This window comes from Propithecus coquereli, unplaced genomic scaffold (genome assembly GCF_000956105.1).
Source record: "Propithecus coquereli isolate 6110/MARCELLA unplaced genomic scaffold, Pcoq_1.0 Scaffold782, whole genome shotgun sequence".
Classification (NCBI taxonomy): domain Eukaryota; kingdom Metazoa; phylum Chordata; class Mammalia; order Primates; family Indriidae; genus Propithecus; species Propithecus coquereli.
This window is the reverse complement of record NW_012153974.1, coordinates 394623-418600: the sequence shown is the minus strand read 5'-3', so window position 1 is coordinate 418600 and position 23978 is coordinate 394623. Positions and strand designations below refer to the sequence as shown.

The 23978-nt window shown below is 58.4% G+C and overlaps 2 protein-coding genes across 2 annotated transcripts in view; one reads left to right on the top strand and one right to left on the bottom strand.

Moving 5' to 3' along the window:
- Window positions 1-1011: 1011 nt before the first annotated feature.
- ATP4B (ATPase, H+/K+ exchanging, beta polypeptide) lies at window positions 1012-9636 on the top strand. The gene is made up of 7 exons (XM_012662825.1): window positions 1012-1123; window positions 3939-4067; window positions 5618-5731; window positions 5875-6074; window positions 6940-6996; window positions 8871-8972; window positions 9475-9636. The coding sequence occupies exons 1-7, from the start codon at window positions 1012-1014 to the stop codon at window positions 9634-9636; spliced, it is 876 nt and encodes a 291-aa protein (XP_012518279.1).
- Window positions 9637-15078: 5442 nt separating this feature from the next.
- Window positions 15079-23978, bottom strand: part of TFDP1 (transcription factor Dp-1) — a 42664-nt gene continuing 33764 nt past the window's right edge. Inside the window, exons 4-11 of the mRNA XM_012662824.1 lie at window positions 22328-22449; window positions 21076-21241; window positions 20510-20653; window positions 19955-20023; window positions 19392-19543; window positions 18613-18779; window positions 17595-17673; window positions 15079-16008 (exon numbers count right to left, since the gene is read on the bottom strand). Of these exons, the coding sequence (XP_012518278.1) occupies window positions 15864-16008; window positions 17595-17673; window positions 18613-18779; window positions 19392-19543; window positions 19955-20023; window positions 20510-20653; window positions 21076-21241; window positions 22328-22449 (1044 nt within the window). The 3' untranslated portion in view covers window positions 15079-15863. The remainder of the gene's footprint in view (window positions 16009-17594; window positions 17674-18612; window positions 18780-19391; window positions 19544-19954; window positions 20024-20509; window positions 20654-21075; window positions 21242-22327; window positions 22450-23978) is intronic.

The window sequence follows — 23978 nt, the reverse complement described above, 5'->3', positions numbered from 1 at the left end:
TCCCAGCTGGAGGGCTGTTCTGCAGTCCTCTTCCCAGAGAACTAGGCTGGCCGTGTGGGTCCCTGAGACCACAGGTGGATTCTGGCGAATTCCGCACGTACGATGCCCTGATTTCAGTCGGGCTTTGACCTGGATATTTCTCAGAAGGCCCCTGAGCAGTGGCATTGGCCGGGCATTCCCCATCCAGCGCCCTGCGTGGCGGATGCTCCGGCCAGCAGGTGACAGGCATCAGCCACACAGACCTGCTTCCAGAGAGGACGTCTCTGAGCCGGTGGCTGCAGGTTAAGATCGTCTGGGGAGCTCGCAGCCGCCGATGCTCAGGCCATGCGGCAGAGGGACTCGGGCGGCCTCGGGGAGCAGGCACCGGGGTTTTCACACACCCTCCCCGACGGACGTGCCTGGGGGCTGGGCGGCCCCCACAGGACCCACATAGGACCCCCACTGCCCCCCGCCCCGCCAGGGCCCACCGAGTCCGAATCTGCGTCAGCTGATGGCCGGGGCGCTCGTGTGCCCTACGTCTAGATTTTAGGGCTGTGAATTCGTCTGTAGACACAAAAAATCCTAAAGGGGCCCCAAGCCCACCCCAACAATGGATCTGGGAGGACACTGTCCCCGTGGGCGACACGGCAATGGCAGGGAAGGTGCCTACAGGGACCCTGGGCCCAGCGTGGTGAGGGTCGGGGTCCACGCCTGTTCCCACTCTGACCTCTGACCCACACGCCCTTTCCACCTCCTGAAGGAGGACAGAGGACAGGCCGCGCCTGCTACCCGCAGGAGAAAGCACAGAACAGACAGGGCTGCCAGCCAAGGGCGTCCCAAGAGCAGCGAGACCAGCTGAGAGCCGCCCGCGCCAGCCCGGCGGGCCTGCGTTTGGAGAGGAGATGGGAGGGCGATAATGCGGCTTCGGGGCTTTCCCGGGGCTAACACCGAGATGCCCGTGACCCGACGGAGGAAACTATAAAGCGCAGGGGAGGGTTTCTCGGCCCAGTCTGTGCCGGAGCCGGGGGCAGGATGGCAGCTCTGCAGGAGAAGAAGACGTGTGGCCAGCGCATGGAGGAGTTCCGGCACTACTGCTGGAACCCGGACACCGGGCAGATGCTGGGCCGGACCCTGTCCCGGTGGGGTGAGTGCTGGTGGCCCCGCAGCTGCCCTGAGGACTCCGCGTCCAGGAGGGTCTGGGGTGGGGGGGGACCCCATGGAGGCCCCAGGCCCTGCCCAGACCCGCGTGGACAGACTCCAGCCAGCCTCCCCGGCCCAGCGGGAAAGGAGGGCACCCAGGGGGCCCCCGGCCCATGCCAGCCCCGGCATCCGACCCCGGGATGCCTGCGAGGGGGAACGTCGGAGCTTGGCCCCAGAGTCTCAGCGGCACGTTTGAGGGCAGCATTTTTAAGGCTATACTGATAAAACTAGTACTTTTTAAAAGAATCGTAAAGGAGGTGAGGGTGGTTCTTTGGTAAATAGCCCGGGGCGCACGGACACATCTGACCACATCCACCGGCCGCCTCGCTGTGAGGCTGGGAGCCCTTCCCCGCCAGGCAGCCCCCCTGCACCCCCTGGAGCTCACGCCGTCGCCTGGGCCCTTCTCCCTGCAACGGACGCCGTGAGGCCACCGCGGTGGCGGAAATGTCCTGGTGGAGTCACGGCTGCCCCTGCCCTCTCAGGAAAGGCCCTCACGCGGCGCGTATCCAGGAACAAGCGGCGTCTGTGAACGCGGCGAATGACCCTCCGCAGCCTCCGCGGGGCGGGGATGGGGATGGGGCTGGGCCCCGCCTGCCCGTGAGGACCTGGTGCGAGGCCCCGGGTCTGGCCGTCCCAGGGCGCGATGACTCGCGGGTCCCTGAATCACTGGCACCGTCTGACGGGCACCGACTATGACAGGACCCGGGAGAAAACGGACGGCGAGGAAGGACGGGGCCCGCCAGCCTGGGGCGGACGGACCCGGGCTGAGGGCAGAGGCTGGGCAGGGGCCGCCGCGTGCTCCTCGTGGGCGCAATGCCACAGAACTTTCTGGAACGGCCTCACTGCCCAACTGGTAGACGCGGCCGCCATGTTTGGGTGAGAACCGCAGGGGCCGAGGAAAGCGCAGTTCAAGAGAAATGAGAGCGGCTGAGGGAGCGGGCCGCGGTTCCTCCCGTGTTGGGGGGGGGGCTGGGGGCGGGCGCTCGCCTGGGACCGCGCTGCTGTGTGACCCGCGCCGCTGTGTGACCCGCGCCGACCGCCGGGCGAGCCGTGTGTCAGCGGCAGGAGACGGGGGAAGCCACGCCACGGCAGGACAGCGCAGGCGGAAAGCCTGGGATCCGAATCCGTCTGGACCAGTGTTTCTCAAAGCACGATCCGGGACACTAAGATGGGAAGTGATACAATCCCAGACATTCCTGAAAATGCTGCTTATTGTGGGCCCCTTGCAGAGACCCGGGCCCCGCAGTGAGGGGAGGACACGCGCTCGAGTCAGTGTCACCAAGTGTGTCTGTCAACACGCCTGACATCAGGGTTCCAGGGAACACACTTTGGGAACACAAACGTAATCACGCCCAGCCCTGGGTGGCTGCATCTCCCCCCACGCGCCCACCTCTCCTGCCACAGCCGCAAGCCGGGGCCGTGCACCCCACTTCCAGGCGGGAGGCTGGCCGTGCGGGTGGGGTGTCCCCTCTTCCCGGCTCCTTCCCCATGTGAGCTGCAGCGTCCCCGAAGAAAGCGGGTGCCCGAGCCGGGGTCACCCCAGCCTTCTTGGCCTCAGTTTCCTCCTCTGTGAGGTGGGGTGAGCTCACCGCATCGGGCTGCCAAATTCATGCAGAGCCCAGCGTGGCCGCCCACTGATGGCACCACGCCCTCCCCGGGGAGAGACCCCCCTTGTCCAGCCCTGGTCCCAGGCGGGTGGCGGTTGCCCCGGAGGCGGGTCGGTGGTGACCTGCCGGGAGTCTGAGGTGGAGGCCTGTGGGGTGGGCTTGGCCAGGAGGGGCAGGGTCCCCCTCTGCGGGCTCCTCGCTGCGAGCTTGGGGACCCCAGGCCAGCGAGCCACGATCGATTCGAGTGAACACATGTGTGCGCAGGACGTGGCGCTGGCGCAGCGGCGGTGACCACGCCGAGACCGCGGCTTCGGGCCTGGGCTTCAGGGGCAGGGCCCGACCCAGAGGCCTGCCACGTCGTGGCTGGAAGGAGGGGGCCTGCGCCTCCCGGCCCTCCCGGTCTCTGAGCAGCCTGGCCCCGCCGTGGATGCGTGGGATCATTGGAGAGTGGCGTGCAGAGAAAGTCTGCGCCACGCTGGGAGGGGAGGAAGGCGCAGAACCGTCCTCTTCCTGGTAGCTTGCTCCCTAGAGACGCTGCCGCGATCAGTACAAGCCAGTTTACGAATGAGACAGAATCCAGGCAGCCACCGCGTGCCCAGGAGTGGCTCTCACGAGGGACTGTGGCCCCCCGCTCTGCCCCCCGCGAGGCCCGAGTGCCTGGGGAGAACCCGCCTCCTCTCCCGCCCTCCCAGGACGCAGGGCAGGCGTCAGCCCGCTGGCCTCGGCCACCACACCCGGCGGGGGCCTTGCAGATAGAAACCTGAGACGCTTCGAGCACAGGCACCTGCTGGGGTCGGCCGCGCCTCTCTGCCTCAGTTTCCCTTCCTGTCGCGTGGGGAGCAGCAACTCCCCCTCAGAGGGTCCTTACCCTGCGGTGCTGACGGCAGAGGCCAGGACTCCTGTGTGGAATGCCCGGGACGCAGACCCACAGAGAGAAGTCGGCCCGCAGCTGCCGGGTGGAGGGAGGGGAGTCTCTGTTCCTGGGGGCCGGTTTCTATTCGGGGGACGAGAATGTTCTGGAAGCAGGGGGAGTGATGGGCACAGCACGTGGGAGTGTGGTAAATGCCACGACTGGCACATTTGAGCGTGCCGGCATGGTGGGCGGGGTGCTTGAGCAGTGCCCGACTCACACCGCCGCGCCGCCCTCCGCAGTGTGGATCAGCCTCTACTACGTGGCCTTCTACGTGGTGATGACCGGGATCTTCGCCTTGTGCGTCTACGTGCTGATGTCGACCATCGACCCCTACACGCCCGACTACCAAGACCAGCTCAAGTCGCCAGGTAAGCGCCAGGTAAGCGCCAGGTAAGCGCCAGGAGGGACGGAAGGTGCGCGGCGGGAACAGGAGACCCCGGGGAATGGAACGGAGTCCAGAGAAGGCCCGGGGCACAGAGCTCGCCTGCCAAGGGGCTGCAGCGCCACCCGCTGGCAGCCCCAAGGGCGCCGACCCGCTCGCCAGCGGAAGCACAGACGCTGGTGCGATGGCCTCTCGGCTGCTGCTGTGAGGACGACGACCCCGAACGGTGAGTCTGGCTTCGGCTTTAGTTTTAATCATTAAAACAGCAGGATTTCGTACTAGAGACTAAAAGTCTTTATGTTCACTTGCTTCTTGTGCTCGTGTGAGCACACAGCACCTTTGGGGAAGGATGTGGCAGGACCAGTTGTGGGACCAAGCCGGGGTGGGGACGAGGGCAGCTCCTGCCCTGGGCCCCGGGCAGCCCAGGTGTCCAGGTCCTGGGTGTGGGCAGCGGGCGCAGAGCTTCCTTTCTGCTCCAGACCCCCGGGGGGTTTTATTCTAAACCGCGTGTAGCGTTACTGTCATAATAACACCATCGCGACAACGAAACTCTGGCTCCTGCCGTGCAACAGGGGCCCGGCTAACCGAGGTGCGAGGGACAGGGCGTCGCCAGGAGAGTGCAGCTGGTCTGTGCAGACGCACACACATGCACACACGCACACACGAGTGCACACATAAGTGCACACGCGCACACACACGAGTGCACACATGCACACACGCACAAACGCGCACACGCACACACGAGTGCACACATGCACACACAAGTGCACACGTGCGCACACGCACACAAATGCAGACATGCACACAAGTGCAGACATGCACACACGCACACACGTGCGCACATGAGTGCACACATGCGTGCACACACACACGCACACACACAAGTGCACACATGCACACACATGCACACACACGGTCTGCCCTCGCATTCGAAGGCGGGAGCGTCAAGCAGCCGAGCTGGCGGGACCACCCGCTCTCATGTAACCCTCTGCTCACACACTGGGGTTTTCGCTTTCGCAATTAGCATGTTGCCAGACGCCTCTGTGCTCAACCAAAACCAGTGAAGACTTTTTAATGTGTGTTCAACACATTTTCATTTAGAATCCCAGTTTCAGACTCTGGCTTGGTCGTCACCCTTCAGAGCAGTGACTAGAGCCTCGAGGCCACGCGGGGGACAGCCCGGCCAGAGCCCAGAGGACCTCGCGCCCGGCGCATCCCACAATCTGCGCGCGACTCGCAGACGGGGCTTGGGCGTCCAGAGTCCCCGGAGCCGCCCCCAGGCTGCGTTCTGTGCCGCTGTCTGGCCAGCGGGCAGGGGTCCCGGGGGCCACGCATCTTCGGGAGCCCTTGGGGGGTCCTTCCTCCGGCGCCACTGCTCAGTGCAGGGCCTGAGGGAGCCCGGCTCCCTGGCCCGTGGGTTGCTATGGAGACCCAGACCCCGGCCTCCGTGCGCGGCTCGACTACAGAGCAGATGGCTTGGATAAGAGCAGATATTTGGAGAGACCACATGAAAAGTGGGACATTCTCTCTCTCTAGGGGTGACCTTAAGGCCAGATGTTTACGGGGAGAAAGGCCTCGAGGTTTTCTACAACATCTCTGACAACAGCACCTGGGCAGACCTCACACGCACGCTCCACGCCTTCCTGGCAGGTACGGGTTCGACGGCGCCGCAGCTGCGATCAATTTCCTGAGAAAATCACCCTCGGGGGCCTGAGGCCTCCCCACTCTCCGGGGACCCCGGGGGCTGCTGCGGACCAGGGCGGGCGGGGCTGGCAGGTGTGTCTGCCCCGCAGGTTACTCTCCGGCCGCCCAAGAGGACAACATCAACTGCACCTCGGAGCAGTACTTCTTCCAGGAGAGCTTCGGGGCCCCCAACCACACCAAGTTCTCCTGCAAGTTCACGGCAGACATGCTGCAGAACTGCTCCGGCCTGGTGGACCCTGACTTTGGCTTTGAAGAAGGAAAGCCGTGTTTCATTATTAAAATGAACAGGGTGCGTATCGAGGGGTCTCCTGCGGAGACGCGGTCCAGACTCCCACTCCCTCACGCCACCATCCGCGACGGGGCCCGTGGCGTCCTGTCTAGGGCCTGCCAGGCGGACAGCCGGACCCCAGCCCCTGGGGCTGTCCCCACCCCACCGTCCCCTGGCCAAGCACACACCCGCCACGTTTGGCTCTTAATACAAACTCAGGGCCATCCACTCAGGCACGACCACCCAGTTGCCACGTGGGCCCCACGTGAGCCGTCAACACCGGCTGTGGGACGCCAGGCCCCGGAGGGGGCATCCAACCTGGGCCCAGGCTGTGTCCAGGCCCGGCTCCACCCGCTGTGAGCAAACAGGGAAGGCACAGCCGGTCTGGCCACGCCGGGTGCAGGGCAGGAGATGTCCAGCCAGGGCCTGGTGGGGCCGGCACCGGCCCGGCAAGGGACGCAGGTCCCCCCTCCAGGAGCCCACCCGTGGGTGGGACTCGCCCCTCTATACTGCGCACTTCCCACCGTAAGAGGCTGATGTGCAGCTCGCGTCCCAGGCCCCTGCGGTCAGCCTGGGGCTCAGGACGGCCCAGCAGGGAGGCTCTGATGAGGATACCCTCTCAGAGCACAGGAGGGGCTGGCTGGGGACACAGTAGGGGTGCGGGGAGCGGGGCACCGGCAGGGCCCGGGGTGGGGCCGGGAGGGGCAGGCTGAAGACCTGGGCCAGGGCGAGCTCCGCAGGTCAGCACCCACCACGGCCTGGGCGGGGCCGTGGGGCCAGGCCCACCTGGCCCAGCCCAAAGGGGAGCCACCCCCAGACGCAGGAACACCCGGGGGGCGAGCCAGGCACCCCCCACGGGAGGGCACATGAGGCCTTTCCCTTCCAGATAGTCAAGTTCCTGCCCAGCAACAGCTCGGCCCCCAGAGTGGACTGCGCCTTTGCGGTGAGTGCCGCGCGCCACGCGCAAGTGGGCCAGGGCCGCGGGGGCAGTCCGCACGTCTCTGCGAACGTGGTTGCCAGCCTGCGGGCTCTGCTCTGCTTCCGAGCGCGTCTGGGACAGCGTGTCACTGACACACTCTGAACACTCGGGGCATGTGGATAAGCCAGCGTGCTATGCATTGTTTTGTTTCTGTTAATATTTTTGGTTTTTTGTTTTCTTCTTTACAAAAATATTTCAGGTCACCAACAGCTATAATTGTTTAATTGTGTTTAGTATACAGACTGCTGAGAGTTGGCATTAATCTCGGGTTAATTCCAGCTTGTTTCTTTTTTTGGCTTTTGTATATATACATATCAGAGTATTAAGGGGGTACAAACGCTCTGGTTACATAAACTGTCTTTGCCCCGCCCGAGTCAGAGCTACAAGCGTGTGCGTCCCCCAGACGGTGCGCACCGCGCCCACTAGGTGTGATTATACCATTCCCCCTTCCCCTACCACCTGCCCGACACCCGATGAATGTTGCTACTATACGTGCACTTAGGTGTTGATCAGTTAATACCGGTTTGGTGGTGAGCACATGTGGTGCTTGTTTTTCCATTCTTGTGACTTCACTTAGTAGAATGGGCTCCAGCTCCATCCAGGATGATATAAGAGGTGCTAGATCTCCACTGTTTTTTGAGGCTGAGTAGTACTCCATGGTATACAGATACCACATTTTATTAATCTACTCATGTATTGATGGGCACTTGGGTTGTTTCCACATCTTTGCAATTGTGAATTATGCTACTAAAAACGATTCGAGTTTTTTTCAAAAGTACTTTTAAAAAAAAATTTTTTTTAGGGACAGGGGCTCGCTCTCACCCAGGCTGGAGTGCAGTGGCGTCATCACAGCCCCCCGCAGCCTCCAACTCCTGGGCTCGAGTGATCCTCCCGCCTCAGCCTCCCGAGCAGCTGGGACTACAGGCGCCACCACCACGCCCAGCCAATGATACTTTTTAAGAACAACATTTTAAGAATCTAAATTTGTTTTCACTAAATATTTTCTGAGGTTTGTTTTCACCATTATGCCCAAACCAGAGGTTTTGTAACGTGGCTCGCTGACGCACACGGACAGCGAGAAACAGCCCGTCCCTCACAGCCTCTATTCTCTGTGCGGGCTTCGCGGGTTTGTTTTGGTTTCCTTTTTCTTTTTTCTTTTTTTTTTTTACTCACTTCAGCCACACGTGTAGCTGACTTGAGATTTTAACAGATGCCAAAGAACCCTTCATCTATGCTTTGATAAACGTAAGCTACCCGCTGGATAATTCCCCGATTCCGGTAACAAAAGGACATAAATCTCATGAAAACACATCTCTACTTACCCCAGAGAGTCACACAGACTTTTAACCAGTTCTGGCCAACCGGTGCGTGCGATCTGTCTGCCTCCACCCCTGCACGTGGGGAGCAAGCTTTACCTGCCCACATCACCCACCGAGGCGTCAAAGGCTCAAGGTGTGAGCTTGAGATGCCACCAGGTGTTCTGCACACTTGCAAATTACATCCCTAATGGGGCCTCAGTGCTGATTATAAAGATTGAATCTGGTTTACGCCAATCATGCAATAAGGTGTTATGTGACCACCTACGCAGTGCTCGCACACATGTACACACATATATGCACACGCACATATACACATGCACACATAGGCACATGCACACACAGCACACACGCACATGCACACGCATGCATGCACACACACATGCACGCACAGGCACATATGCACACACAGGCACACATGCACGCACAGGCACACATGCACACACACACACGCACGCACACGTGAGCACAGACCACGGGGCACACACCGGCTCCCACCTGACTCCCGTCTCTCCTGCCCAGGACACGCCCCCCAAGGACGCCGAGCCGCTGCAGGTGGAGTACTCCCCGCCCAACGGCACCTTCAGCCTGCACTACTTCCCCTACTACGGGAAGAAGGCGCAGGTAGGTCCACCCTGGCCGCCGCCCCCCACTGTCTCACATTCGGCAAAAGGGAAGCAACAAACATTGTCATCTATAAAAACAAGACAAAGGCCTGGCACAGCCAGTCCTGACCGGTTAACGATCTGGGTGTTTCCCAAACCCGGGTTCCTGGAACCACCTGCAAACACGTTTCCCTTGTGCAACACACGCATGTCAAAGCTCACCCCTTTACTTCCCGAGGGCTTCCCGAACCCTTTCAAACAACGGCACATCCACTTCAGAGCCTTCCTCCACAGCACCTCCTTTTCTGCCCTGTTTTTACACTAATCTTCACCCGATACGGTTTGAAGTTGCATCTACACTCGGTATCGCCTGCCCCCTCGGGGCCGATCCTCCTGGCACAAACAAACCTCGTTCTCTCGCAAGTCCCGGGCTCAGCAGAGACAGCACGCGGCCCGTCTCCCGGTCTGGCTTCTTTGCTTGACGTGGAGATTGTGAAACACCCCTCCTCTCCACACTTCAGCCCCACTACACCAACCCCCTGGTCGCCGCGAAGTTCCTCAACGTCCCCAAGAACACGGAGGTCTCCATAGTGTGCAAGATCATCGCAGAGCACGTGACTTTCGACAATCCCCATGACCCGTACGAAGGGAAAGTGGAGTTCAAGCTCAAGATCCAGAAGTGAGAGTCTGGAACCCGCAGGGCGGCTCCACCTGCCTGCAGCATCCTGCCCGGTCGTCTCGGAAACGTTCTGCGACGACGATGCCGCGGTCCGAGTGGCGGCCCCAGGAAAGCACCTGCGTGTCAAGTGCTTGCCCCAGCTGCCAGCTCCTGCTCATCAAGCCCTCCATGTCCAGACAGAGCCTGCAGCCACGACAGATGCTGGGCTGACGCGGTGACCAAGGCAGGAACGACCTGACCAACAAGACCAGGAAATTCACCTTTTCCCGTCCAGACATCCCTGTCTGGGCATCATCTCTCCACGTTCAGTACGAACCACGACCACGCGACGCGAGCACCGTTCGTGCCCTGATGCGAAACACGGCTTGTGATAACGCATGTGCTGAATGCTTGCTTTTAAACATGCGACTCCTAAGTTGTATTTAATAATCATAAAATACATTAAAATTACTCTTATTCTATGTGAGAGTCATGTCTTTACTGACATGGGAGAAAAACTAAAATTGAAACACTTCCTCCTTTAAAAATCCCCTTTTATAGTTTCGATTGCAAGTCAGGGAAATTATGGAAACCGCGTGCCTCAGGGTCGTCACCTGAGAACACTCGGTTCCCCCAGGTGAGGGGGGAGGCAGCGGGGATGTCACTGACTTGGTGGAATTTAAAACTAAACACAGACACTAATTTTTTTTTTTTTTTTTTTGAGACAGAGTCTCACTGTGTTGCCCCAGCTAGAGTGCCGTGGCGTCAGCCTAGCTCACAGCAACCTCAAACTCCTGGGCTCAAGCAATCCTCCTGCCTCAGCCTCCCGAGGAGCTGGGACTACAGGCATGTGCCACCATGCCCGGCTAATTTTTTCTATATATTTTTAGTTGTCCAGATAATTTCTTTCTAATTTTAGTAGAGACGGGGTCTCGCTCTTGCTCAGGCTGGTCTCGAACTCCTGAGCTCAAACAATCCACCCGCCTCGGCCTCCCAGAGAGCTAGGATTACAGGCGTGAGCCACCACGCCCGGCCACAGACACTAATTTTTAAGTGAGGGCACATCTTTCTTCCAGATACAGAGCGCTAAGTTTGCAGCTCTACCCCCTTTCAAAAAACCCAAAATGAGAACGTTCCCCCTGCTCTCGGGGACAGTCCGGGCTTCCCACCCAACCCCGGGCGAGGCCCCACGTCTCGAGCCGGCAGAGCCACACAGCACCCAGCACACGAAATCTGCCGACCCACGACCAGCACAGACGCTCGACAAAAACCGGCCTCTGGGGCAAGAATGAAACCTCGCAGTGTCTTGTAAGGTTGAGTAGGTCAACGTGCTTATCGGGCAGCTGTGCGGCGGAGACTCAGTCTCAGATGTTCTCCACGCGAGACGCTGCGCCAGCCTGTCAGCGGGTGTTCACTGACGCCGCACGCCAGCACCTTCCACATGTACACACACCGCAGGCATCTGTACGGCGACAAGTGGGAGGCTTCTGCACACATACGTGACATCCTCACACTCGGGACAGGGACGCACCAGGCGGGACGCGGTTTGGTGCCCGCGGGGCCGCCTGCACGTCCTGTCCGGCTGCGCCTGGGCCGGCTCCCACGCTGGCTCCCGCGCTGTCCGGGTTGGGCTCGGCCGGTCCAGGGGCCGGTCCTGTCTGCCCCGACCTCCGGCGCAGGTGGGACTTGCGGGACGGGAAGGAAGCTCGTGCTAAGTGCCAAGGACTCTCGAAGTTCAAGTTGCATTGTGCTCTGGGGAGTCCTCCGAGAGTCTCTTCTCAGTGAGCCGAGAAGCGGGGCAGCGCGGTGCCCGCAGGGGTGCAGGGAGCCGGGGCAGAGGGAGGGTCCAAGGGAAGGGGGAGGGGAGGCCCACGATGCGGTCCTCTGCCGTGTGTGCCCTGAGGGACACCCGGGCAGCCTCAGAAACATCTGTCACATCAAAGGTCAGAGGTCACACTACTTGAGAAGTGGTGGCAAAGCGACGAGGACAGTCGGACATCCCGCCAGACCTCCACCTCACACACCTGCGCCCCACCCAAGCCCCCGCAGCGCATCCCGCCAATGACCCGCGGCCCCTCCCTCCCCTTGCTGACTGGAATTCAGCAGCCGCCTCCCCTAACCCTAACCCTGCAGAATCCACTGCCCTGCCCTCTGACCCCAGCAGCGGGGGCAGGCACAGAGCTGGGGGGAGGGGTCCCCCAAAGGCAGGGGCAGGCACAGAGCTTTGCTGAGGGTTTTCCAGCAGTGTTCACAAGGCACACCAGTCTGTACTCTTACGTGTAGCGTCTGAGGCTGCGTCGCAAGGTCCCGGTGGCCTCACAGAATGAGCTAGAATGTGTTCCCTCCACAATTCTCTGGAGGAGGTTGAGGGCTGCTGTTAGTTATTCTTTAGAGGTTTGATAGAATTTACCAGCGAAGCCATTAGGTCCAGAGCATTTTCTTGCTGGGAGATGTTTTAGAACTGATTCAGTCTCCTTACTGGTTACAAGTCTACTAACGTCTATTCAGGTTGTTTTTAGGGATTTGTCCATTTCATCGAGATTTATAAATGTATTGATGTATAATTTTTCGTATTATTCTCCCATAATCTTTATTTCTGCAGAGCTGGGAAGAATGTCCCCGTTTTCATTCCTGATTTTAGTAAGAGTCCTGTCTTCTTAGTACCTCCAGCTAAAGGTCTGTCTGTTTTATCCATCCTTTCTGACACCACCTTTTGTTTCATTGATTTTTTTCCGGTGTTTCTATTCTCTGTTTATGTCTGCTCTAATCTTCATTAATATTTCCTTTGTTCCGTTAGCTGTGGTTTACTTCGGTCTTTTTCTAGTTCCTGAACGTGTAAAGTTAGGTTGTTGATTTGAGATTTGTTTTACACGTAGGGCGTATAGCTACGAATCTGCCCATCAACACTGCTTTTGCTGCATCTCAAAAAATCTAGGCATGTTGTGTTTTCATTTTCCTCTCCCTTAAGCTTTCCTCTTTGACTCTTTATCTAGGAGCGGGCTGTTTCATTTCCACAGCTCTGTGAAACTTCCGGTTTTATTTCTGTTACTGACTTGTAGCTTCATCTGTTTGTGGTCAGAAAGAAAGTTCGTGTGGTATCCGCCCTTCAAATCTAGACTCATCTGTGTGCTGGATGCTCTCCACGGCTGTTGCTGGGTGGAGTGAGCTGGGTACGCACGTCTGTGAGATCTAGTGGGTTTATCATAGACTCCATTTCCTGAGATCCACTGTTAAGAGTAGTGTATCGGAATCTCCTACAATTAAAGAACCATTTCTCACTGCAATTATGCTATAGTTTTTGCTTCACAATTAACTCCTTTAAGTGAATTCATCTCTTAAATTACCTAGAAAACAAAATGTGGAATTACAAACCAAAGTTATGGTAATACTACCTTTCAGACTAATAACTGAGGTTTTAAAAAATGCATTAGTCTCGTAAATCATGTGGAAAACAAAAGTGGGCTGCAAGCTGTTCTCAAAATACCGGCTTCTATGATTTCCCCGCGTTCACCTCCACTGAGACCTTGCCCTTCCCTTGCCCACAGGACCGCGAGCTGCTGCCGTGTCCGCACTCGCGCCGCGGACTCTCCGAAGGTCCTGGCAGGGCAGGCTTGGTGGCAACAGGCGCCCGCGGCTGCCGCTTGTCCGAGGATGTCTCGATGCCTCGCTTGTGAGAACGGTTTTGTTGGGCATGGGACGCGTGGAGGACAGACTTCTGCCTCCTCCAGCGCTTTGAACGGATTGGCCACTGCCCCGTGGCCTCGGTTTCTGGGAAAGATCTGCAGACGATTTTACGGGGATCGTTCGTGTGTGACGAGCGGCTCCTCTTCTGCTTTCAGGACTCTCCGTCTTTTGAAAGTTTAATTACGTGTCTCTGTGAGTTCACAGAGGTGCCTGGATGTTTATATTCACATCTTTCATCACACTTGGTGCACGTTCGGCCACTGTATCTTTAAATGTTCTCCTTGCTCCCTCCTGTTCCTCTCGTCCTGACGCCCGCCGGCTGGGTGGCCGCCCACGGGTCCCTCAGCCCCCGTCACTTTCCTTCCGTACCCTTTTGTTCCTCAGACTCAATTACTTCCATCTTCCCATCTTCAAATTAGCTGTTCTGCCTCTGAATCGCTCAAGCGTATTTTTATTTCAGTTACTGCTCTTTGCAGCTCCAGATTTTTTGGGTGTCTTTTTAGGTTTTCTATCTCTTTATTGATATTGACATTTTGATCATGTATCACTTTCTTGACTTTCTCCACATCATCCTTAACCTCTTTGAGCATCTTTAAGACAGTTGTTTAAAAGTGTGTCTAATGTATCTGCCACCAGGTCTGTTTCAGAGACGGTTTCCGTTGATCTGTTCTTCCCCTTAATGGGCCACGCTCTCGCGACTTTCTGTTGAGAACTGGAGGTTTGATCTGCTGCTGCCGTAATGAAAAGCCGGCTCCCGCCCCCCAGGCATTGCTGGCTTTGCTTCCTGGGTTTTTGACGGCTGTGGTCTTGTCTGTGCCAATGGTTGGCCTGGGCTGCAAACCTGGGGTCTTCTCTGGTCTATCCCAAGACTCTCCCTGGGCAGGCGCACGGCTGGCTGTGCATGTCCCACTCGTCAACATTTGGCTCCCAAAAGGGGAAGGAGAAAAACAAAGGGACCGGTGAAGGGAGATGCAGCCGGAATTGACCAGACTCATCCTGATGCACTGACCAAGCCCTCAGATGGAAGCTGGGAGCCTTCGACAGACGGCCAGTTACAGCCCAGCTCCAAAAGACAGATGCTGCCGTGGGGCAGGTCTAGATGGGGACATGGACTCCTGGTCTCCTTATCTGCCACCTCCCAGAATCCTCTCGCGACCTTTTCCTTCTTCTGAGAGCCAAACCTATGAAACCTGTCTCAGTGTGGACGCCGTGGAACAGCACAGGAGCACCCAGGAGGAAGGACGCCCGTGGCCCCAGGGCCTCCTCTGACCACCTCTGCCTGCAGGGCGAGCTCCAGACCCGACCACAGGGGACAAGGGCTGCCCCAGGTGCCGCTCCCGGGCTGGGTGTGACGCGGGATGAGCAGACAGGAGGAGTTCTCGACAATAACCCTGAATTAGAGAAACACAGAGCTTGTTTAAAATGCCCATGCGCGTTTTATTAATAAAAACTAACAGTGCCAAGTTAAACAAGTCAAACAATTAAAGTCTCTTTATATTCCATAAAATATTACAGAAAAGTCTGTGTTTCAATAAAAAGACTATCGTTTTAGAACAGGCAGCCAACAGCAACTGTGCAGTTAATGGTTTTTGTGAATAAATTTTAACAGAGACAACTGCCTGTCCTTAAATTCCTTTTTCTTTTTATAAAAAAAGAACTATTAAAAATGATTGACAAATTTTGAGTTAAAAAACTGTTAAAACATTCTCTATATTTAATTTCAACTTTATAATAGATTACAGGAAGATGCTTACGAAACAAATACGTTTGTTTCGGTACATGTCTTTAAATGATAGACTCATAAGCATGTAAACAACTATATAATAAAAAGTTTCCAAACGCTGCCTGTAAGAAATCAGGCAAATTTACCATAAGCAATAAACCATTCCAAGCCTTCCAGACAGTCTCCACAGCTGCGCCAGCGTGGCAATAAACTCTTACCAAACAAAACAAAACAAACGAAAGAAGCACTTTGCAATTTGTTGCTGCAATACAGAGAGGGGGAAAAGGTGTATAAACTTGATGGAATCTCGACAGTCAATATAATTTAAGGGAAAATAAAGTCACGATACAACGTACGGTGCTTATTGTTTGGACACGGAGCTCCGCTATCTGCGTGGTTCTCGGGCACCGCACGATCCACACGGCAAGCTCGGCACGAGCCTCGCTGGGCGCCAGCGCCGTCAGACACCTGCAAACAGATGCATGTGGTGCGCACGACAGCACAGCGCTTTACTGTCATCGACGTGGATGGAGCACAGTTTCCTCAGCAAACTCAGCAAGAATTGTTAAGAGGCAAAAATGAACTCTGAATTTAAAAAAAAAAAAAAAAAGGGAAGAAAATGAAAACACAAAACCCTAAGGAGTAGCAAGAGGCTCCGGGCCGCGCGCCGGCGTCAGGCACGTCGCAGACCCGCGGGAGCAGCCCCGCTCGTCGGAGGAGCGTCTCCAACTGACAGCTTACCGGCGTCTTCTTGGGAGGAGGCCAAAAAGAAACAGAAAACCCACATTAAAAAGTTTCTCTTCCCTCAGATGGAGCCGGAGGGCCGCGAGGACACTGCGCGGACGTCAGTCTTCCTCGTTCTCGTTGAACTCGTCATCCTCGTCCTCATCCTCCCCGACGCAGGACACCGGGGTCTCCACCCTGGAGCCGCTGTACTGAGACCCATTGGAGCTGGTGGCCAGTGTCCCGTCCGTGCCGTTGGTCAGGTCACTGCAAGGACAGGGCCGGTGCGAGGTCAGTGGCGCCCCTGCCTCGTCGGGCCGAGCCACGGCGCAGCCTGGCGGGGTCTCTCCTATCACACCCAGGGCACAGAACCCGCGCCGGCCACCAGGCCATCTGTCCACGCCCCGCCCAGACCATCGTCTCGAATCCGTCACTGAAACGGGGACGGCGGCAGAGCCCCACGGTGAGTCCTCACTCACCCTCAGAGACAAAACCGCCAAGGGCACATGCTGGAAACCCCAGAACCTTCTTCCCAGGACTTCCGCTCCCCACCAGCACGGGGCAGGGAGAGGAGCGCGTGGGGCGGGGCGGCAGGCAGGGCGTCCGCTCTGGCCGCGTGGACGGAGCGCGTGGGGTCAGCAGCACCACGAGAGCCCGCTGCCGGCCAGAGCGGAGAGCGTGTGCAAACACTAAACACTAACGTCAAACCACGGGCACACAGGTTAACACCTTTCACAGGTATTTATTAACCCTGCACGGTAAAACCAGCGAACGTGCTTTCTGATGGAGCAACGCGGCATCTGGGAAACACCCAAAATGACGCGCAAACAGCGAGAACTTCAGCCACGAAGCTGCTCGTTTTCCTCGTAACTGGGAACCACCTAAACGCCCTTTCATAAACTGTCACATCCTGCCACTGGGAAAACGGGTTTTTCTTCTGAAATGGTACTGGCTTCGTCTCCACTGACAAGTCTCAAAAGTTCCGTCAATAAAAAGGATCATGTGAAGATAAAGTCTGACGACAGCCAGATTCCACCCCATGGAACAGCCCTACTCTCGCACACATAGCTGGGGATGAAGAACTGAGAGGGAGGGCGCCACCCGCAGGCGCCACGCGGAGTCCTGGCTCACGTCACCGCCTCGCTGGTCCTACGGCCAGCGGCACCTGGATCCTGCCCCGCACGCGCCCTCCCTGACGCGCTAGGATGGCGGCAGAACATTCCAGCAGGGCGTGAACACACTGGGCTTAGAGATCAGCCCCTATGACCTGGACCTATAGGTTACTAATTTCCTATCTTTCATAAAATTAAACATTTTTTTAGTATTTAGGATTAAGACAATTATGTAACAATGAAATATAAAACTTAATAAAACCATCGTTTCGTTGATATCTACTATAAAATTGTCTCATATTTATCTTTAAAAACCTAAGGACGTCATCCTGCTCTGTGGGACCGCAAGGTCAAAGATTAAACGTACTTTTACTTCAATAATAAAATTCCTTCAATAATGTGGGAAAACACATACCACAGACTCTAAGGTGGAAAAAGCACAGAACCGTATATAAACCAGGACCTCAAGTATGTTCTGAAAAACGGAGGGAAACCTAGAAACGCTCGTTGCAAGGGCCGTGCGGGGCAGTGGTGTTCGGGTGGTTCTCGCCCCACTTTACTGGGCGCTGCTTTTCAAAGAAATAAAAACCGTGCATCACTTTTAACTTTTAGGGGGACGGAGCCAACACAGGGACAGGCCCAGGGCAGCTGCGGTGGCCTCAGCAGACCGGCCACGTTCTGAGCAGGGCAGCGGCCCAGGGCCACGCACAGCTGGGGCCGCCTCCCCGCCCCGCGCGTCACCTGGCAGAGAGCCTCGTGCCATTGGACGTGGAACCCGCCGTCGTGAGGAAGACGCTGCCGATGGATCCCTGAGCCATCTCTGAAAGGAGAAGGAACAAAGTGAGCGGCAGAGAAACAATCGCGCACCCGGGACGGGCGGCGGCAGCTCCCGGACACCGCGGGCTTGTCTGGTGCGTGCCCCGCGGCAGAGCAGGGCGTGAGTCTGCGGCCGCACAGCCTGTCTTTTCTAAGGAAGCACGAGAGACCTTGAAACACGTATGCTTGCTGGTGAGTGCAGCACGTGCTGCTACACCGGTGTCACGTCACCGTCACACGGAGGTGGGCGAGCGCCTCTGTGCAGGGACTCTTCTCCACGTCCCGTGTGACGGGCCCACTGAGGGCAGACGGGGGCGCAGGCTTGTGGGCAGGTGTCCTGCCCGCAGGGGTCGTGGGGCCGGGTTTCCCTCGCTCTGGGCCGGCGGAGGCGCCTCCGGGTTCCAGGAGGCACCCCGACCCTCTCAGGGACAGGGACGCAGAGGCAGGGGCAGCGGAGGGGACGTCCGTCACTGTTCTCAGCACGACGCCACGCTCCGTGCTGTGGCCGGGCTTCCTGAGGCCTCGGAGCCGCGGGAAGCAGAAGCTCACGGAACAGACGCCTCCCACGCCACGCGGTGCCCACAGCCGCAGAGCGTCGACAACCCTGAATGCTTTTCCTGGTTACTGTTAGGGGCCAACCAGCTCGCTCTGGGGGGAATCCGCTGATCCAACTACACTCCACGAAGAATTTCACTTTCTCCCGCTTTTGGCCGCCCTTCGAGGTGAAACCTGACCTGCCTCAGCAGCTCCTCCGCACCACCCCTCACGCGTGGCAATCCCTGGGTCCACACAGGCGAGGCGCCGGCGGCCCCGCCCCTCGGCCCCGCCCCTGGAGTTTGCTCCTGGTCCCGCACGCTGGCTCGCGGGGGCGAGGAGGACGGGCTGTCGACTGGGCCTGGGGCCGTCACTCCAGCCACGCAGCCTCGCCAGGGGCACCACTGACCTGTCACGTACGGTTCCAGAGCTTTCGGCACCAAGCTCCTGGCCACTTTGAGGTCGTCCGCGGAGCAGCTGCCGGACTCCAGCCCACAGGCCATCCCCATGCGCTTCAGCACCTCAATGTCATCGTGGATCTCAAACGTGTTGTCGAAATTGAACAGGTACTCGAACCTGCGGGGAGAGGCAGCCCCGGAAGGTGGAGGACGGGGTCTCCCAGAGGACACAGCCCCGCGGGGCCCCCGCCACCAAGCCTCGTCAGGAAACCACATTCATGCCGGGCGCGGTGGCTCACGCCTGTAATCCTAGCACTCTGGGCTCAGGAGTTCGAAACCAGCCTGAGCAAGAGCGAGACCCCGTCTCTACTAAAAATAGAAAGAAATTAGCTGAACAACTAAAAATACATAGAAAAAGCTAGCCGGGCATGGTGGCGCATGCCTGTAGTCCCAGCTCCTCGGGAGGCTGAGGCAGGAGGATGGCTTGAGCCCAGGAGTTGGAGGTTGCTGTGAGCGAGGCTGACGCCACGGCACTCTAGCCAAGTGACAAAGTGAGACTCTGTCTCAAAAAAAATAAGAAACCACACTCAGAAATAAACAGCACGAGGGGCTCAGGTCACAGCACAGACCACTGTGCACACGTGACAGGCAGGACATGCCCCAGGGCACACGCTCGCCAGCCCCTGACAGTCTGCAAACCTCAGCTGTTGTGCCATATTTTAAAACTTGTCCTAATAAAAATCCTAACAGGTTTTAACTCCCCTAAAACTCCCGTCCGTCCACGACATACTTGTCGTTGGAGATGCTGCAGTCGATGACCGTCTTCTTGCTGGTGTTGACGATGATGAAGGGCAGGTGGATGACCGAGTTGGGCGGGGGCGGCCGGCTGGCCTGCTGCTCCGCCTGCCGGTTCCTCTGCACGAGGTTCTTGAAGGCGATTTGCTGGGAAGGAAGCAGCCGTCGGCACGGGGCCGGCAGTCGCCACAAGCAGCGCGCCCCCCAGCTCCGAGGAGCCTGCGCCCCTCCAGGTGCCCACTGGGGCTCAGCCCGGATGGCGGGTTCCTCAGCGTTTCAGACACGCTGGGCACTCAGTGTGGGCTGTGCCTCTCGGAGGGCGTGTTTCAGATGCCACCACCCAGACGCCAGAGCCCAGGGACGCACACACCTCTCCCAAGAGAGGGGCCACGGTGCCTGCCACCCGCGCGAGGTGAGCTCCTGAGTGCACGGAAACCCACACCCAGAATCTCAAACAGAGACTCGACTCACCACGCAGGAGCACACCCTGCCGCAGGCGGGTGCTGCAAAACTGAATTAGTAGAACAAAAGTCACCTCCCAGGCAGGTATTTTCTTACCTGTAGAATAAGTTCTTGAAGTTGAGACTGTTTCTGTTTTATTCTTTCAAGTCTTCTCTGTCTCTCCACCTTGAAAGACAAACCATCGACGCAAGAAGTCATCCCACCTGTCCCCTCTGCACGTGTAAAATCTGCATTCACAGCATCCCGAGGCTCACCTTGAACTTAGTCGCAGGACACACATGTACGTGGAACACGGCACATGCTCAGACACAGGTGAGTTTCTCTTCTGCTTCCACACTACACCTCCCCGCCCCCGTGTCTTGGCTTGGGCTGTTATATTTTTTTAACAGATCCCACAAACTAGGATCCAGAATTAACCCACGCTGCAGTTTGATATGCTCTAGTGGGTCGGCCGCGCTCCCTCCCCGGCAGCCGGCATCTGCAGAGCCGGGCCAGGACGGGGGCAAACAGCGCCCGACGCCAGTCGTGACACCAGGGACCAAGGATGCGGGGACCTTGCGCATCGGCCCCACCCGGGGTCCTCGCAGCCGAGGCCCTGCGAATGACCGACGGGGTTATCCGCGCGTGCACGGCGCGGAGCGGGCGGCGCACCTCCAGGTTCTGACATTCCTGAGCCGAGTTGGTGGGGAGGCCGATCCACCGGATCTCCTTCTTCTCCTTGGAGATGATGTTCATGGCCATCAGCACGTTTAAGGCATCGTAGACCCGGCGTCTTATGTTCTTCTGGTCGTAAGCCTGGGGAGACGGAGTCAACTGTCCAAATGACGCAGAACATTTGCAGATTAACACCGTACGCTCTAGGCCACGCGCACCTATGACCTACGGCAGAGGTATGTCGTTAGCTCTTCCCACGGAGCCACGACTCCAGACACGTCCCCACAGAACCGCCCAGTCCAGCAGGGTCGGGACCGGGTGGGGCTGCCCCAAGCCCGTCTGTGGGGCGCGAAGGGCATCCCTGCAGTGGGCCCGGGAAGGCGGAGCCAGGCCCGCAGGCTCACACGCAGGGCACCTCGCCAGTGATGCGCCCGCAGCGGGTCAGGAAAAATTCTTTTTTGCTGTATTTGGAATTTTCTGTGCATTTGCAATTGTTTCAAATTTAAGACCTGTGAACTACGCCATGCGGTCTTGTCCCGCCAGCGCTGGCCTTGCACGCTCACCGATTCGTTGGGTAAGATGTGGTTGTCGGCGGCGCTGAACTCCGCGACCAGCTCGTCGGCCACCTCGTTATAGGACGTGGTCCCCTTCCTCTGCACCTTCTCGCAGACCTTCATGGAGAAGTGCCGCAGGCCCTTGCCGTTCTTCTCGCCCTTCCTGTTGCGCTTCCTTCGAGACACAAAGGGAAACATAAATGGCTGTGAGCACTGGCGGCTCACTCAGCCGCGAATCGACCGCACTTTCCCCTCAAGCGTCTAACCAGCTACGTGGAGGGGCCGAGCCCAGGTGCAGCACGTCCCCCGACAGGCCAGGACTGCGTAGGCCAGCACCGACGGCGGCTCCGCCCAGCACCTGCGCCCCGAGGATGCGGACGGCTGCCCAGTGCTTTTAAAGGCCAAAAACTGAGCATTTCCAAGGCCAGATCACACCTCTGTGTTTTCAAATGCCAAGAAAACAGGGCAGATGCCCAGGTGGGCAAGATCAGCAAATATCTGGTACGTGTCAGTACATTAAGCTCTGCTTTTCTAATGGTGGCCACCAGCATCAGGAATTAGGAGACGTGTTAGTGTGAACTTGGCAGTTCTAGGGGCAAATTTCAGCAGGCTGTGATTTCGTAAGGCAAATGCTTAGACTGCAACGGCCGCCTGACACAGGTGCAAACCGCCAGGTGCGCTCAGAGCGGGACGAGAGCTCCGACCTGCGACCTCCGTCCAGTGACCACGTTAAGAAGAAAGGCCAGATGTCTCCCTGGCTGAGTCTGGGCACTGACGACTTTTGCTTTAGAACCGATACAAACATGGGTTACAGCCGTGTGTGTGCGTGTTTGTATGGACAGACACACCGCTGACCTGGGAGTAAAGCATTTCCACGTCAGACTTTGCTTCAGTGGAAGCAGCGGCTGTGCTGGGACCATCCGGTGGGGCCGTGACCCAAGGCCCAGGCAAGGTTAGGTGTCCCCGGTGCGGACAAGGGAACGTGGCGTGTCCCAGGCCCTCCCTGGCCAAGAGCAGCTGCCACCCCAAACGCCACGGGGCGGGCGGGCCTGGCTCCGTGCCCAAGGCCATGTGCCTGACTGTAGTCTGTGCTGGGCGCCACGGAACGTTCCCCAGTCGGATGGGAGGACTCGATGAGGAGCTCTGAGATCAACATACGTGGGAGCCCATGGCGCCGTCACGCACCACGCGTGGCCGCGGCGGGCGGTGGGGGAGGCCTGCAAGCGGGTCTACGGCTCTAGGGCGGGAGGGAAGTGCTCACCCGGCAGACCAAGGTGAGGAGTCGGAAGGCTGGCTCTGAGAGACAAAGTGAGTGTTGGGGGTGTGTGGGCTTCCTACCACGACAGTGTTTGGCGCTGCCGGTCTCTGCGGCGTACCAATGACCTACAGTCGGAAGAGACAATTCAGAACAATCAGTCATCTCCACGCCACGCCGCCGTCCTCGCCACGCCTGGTCATCCACAGCCACTGCTGAAGTTCGTTAACCACACGGGAAAAAGAGCGAGAGAGTAAATGCCCAGCGGCTGGCGCCATGGAGCGCGCCGCACCCTCGTGTCCCTCCTTCACTCGCAGCTGTCGGCACCACGGAACAAGAGCCACAGCAAACCTCGGACAACCGCGGCAGGCCAGGTGCGGAGCAAGGCTCCCTGCACGCAAGCCGTGACGGTCGGCCACGGGCGGGACGTGACAACTGGGAGCGGTACAGACCTCACACGCGACCTCAACACACTCCTGTTCTCCCGTGACGTGGGAGTGGATAAGACCGTAGCTTCCGTGGTACGAAAGATGCGAGAAAACAGACAAAAACCGCTCTCAAAAGGAAGGCAAACACGGGGTAACAGCAGCTCCTCCGCCAGCTCCACAGAACAGTCCCCCCAGGGGACAACCGCAATTGGGTTTACATTTGTCACCGGGTGCCTGTCCCCACGGGTGCTCTCCGGGGGAACGTGGGGCCTGGACGGTACCAGGCAGCCCCGGGGAGGACTCCGGCCCGGGGAGCAGAGGGCAGGTGTTGCCATCGGCCCAGCGTTTGCACGCAGGACCAGGGCGGCCGGGCGGGGCAGGCTGACCCTGAGCAACGCCCGCCGCGGCCCACAGCACGTCCCAGGCAGACGACAACGGCTCCTTCACCAAAGGAAGAGAATACTCGGTCTGTCTTTTGACAACAAGGTCTCATCGCTCATCTGCATTAATGAATACTCAAGTGCTAACATCTGGGGACACAGACACGGCCTTGCACGGCCGAACGGCGTCCACGTCACAGACCACGTTGTGTGGCTCTGCCTCAGTCAGGGCCCCACCGGCCCGTCTGCCGCGCACCCCGGCGCCTCAGCACACGCCCGCTGCAGACAGGCGCTTCTGCGGGAGGGACGCGGCGGGCTGACCGCGTCGCTGGCGCCCTCGGCCCTCCCTGGCTCTGCATCTCAGAGGGACACATGCGTCACCTGCGCGGCCTGGGAACCGCTGACAAAGTGCTTCGGAATCACCTCTAAGCCCAGATCACCAGTGCACCACGAAAACAAAAACCTCAACTGAGTTTGCGCTTTCATTGAACGTAAACACGTATCTGCACGCTTCCATCAGAGGCGTCACCTCCATTAGTGCCCGAAAATCAAATTAGTGGGTTTTCTGCAAAATCAATGAGAAAAGCGCAGATCTCCCCCAGGCGAGCGACCACCCCACGAACACGCGTGTCTGTGCACACCGGGTCACCACGTTTCTCACGAGGTCCGGGTCCAAACAGCCCTCCCGGGCGCAGCGTCCTTCCCGCAGCGGCTGGTGACGCTCGGTGGAGCCGCGGCAACCGAGCGCGCAGTTCTGCCGCGACGGCGCCTCGCGCGCAGGCCCGGAGCAGCCGCAGAAGTCCCGGAACGCAGCTCGGGCGCCCCGCGAGCGCCGCCGCCGGCAGCCCA

Bases quoted from the DNA above. Each gene is read 5' to 3' on its own strand.
- ATP4B (XM_012662825.1), top strand. From the start codon at position 1,012: ATGGCAGCTCTGCAGGAGAAGAAGACGTGTGGCCAGCGCATGGAGGAG. The intron at 1,124-3,938 runs GTGAGTGCTGGT...CGCCCTCCGCAG, and splicing joins CCGGACCCTGTCCCGGTGGG to TGTGGATCAGCCTCTACTAC. The intron at 4,068-5,617 runs GTAAGCGCCAGG...CTCTCTCTCTAG, and splicing joins AGACCAGCTCAAGTCGCCAG to GGGTGACCTTAAGGCCAGAT.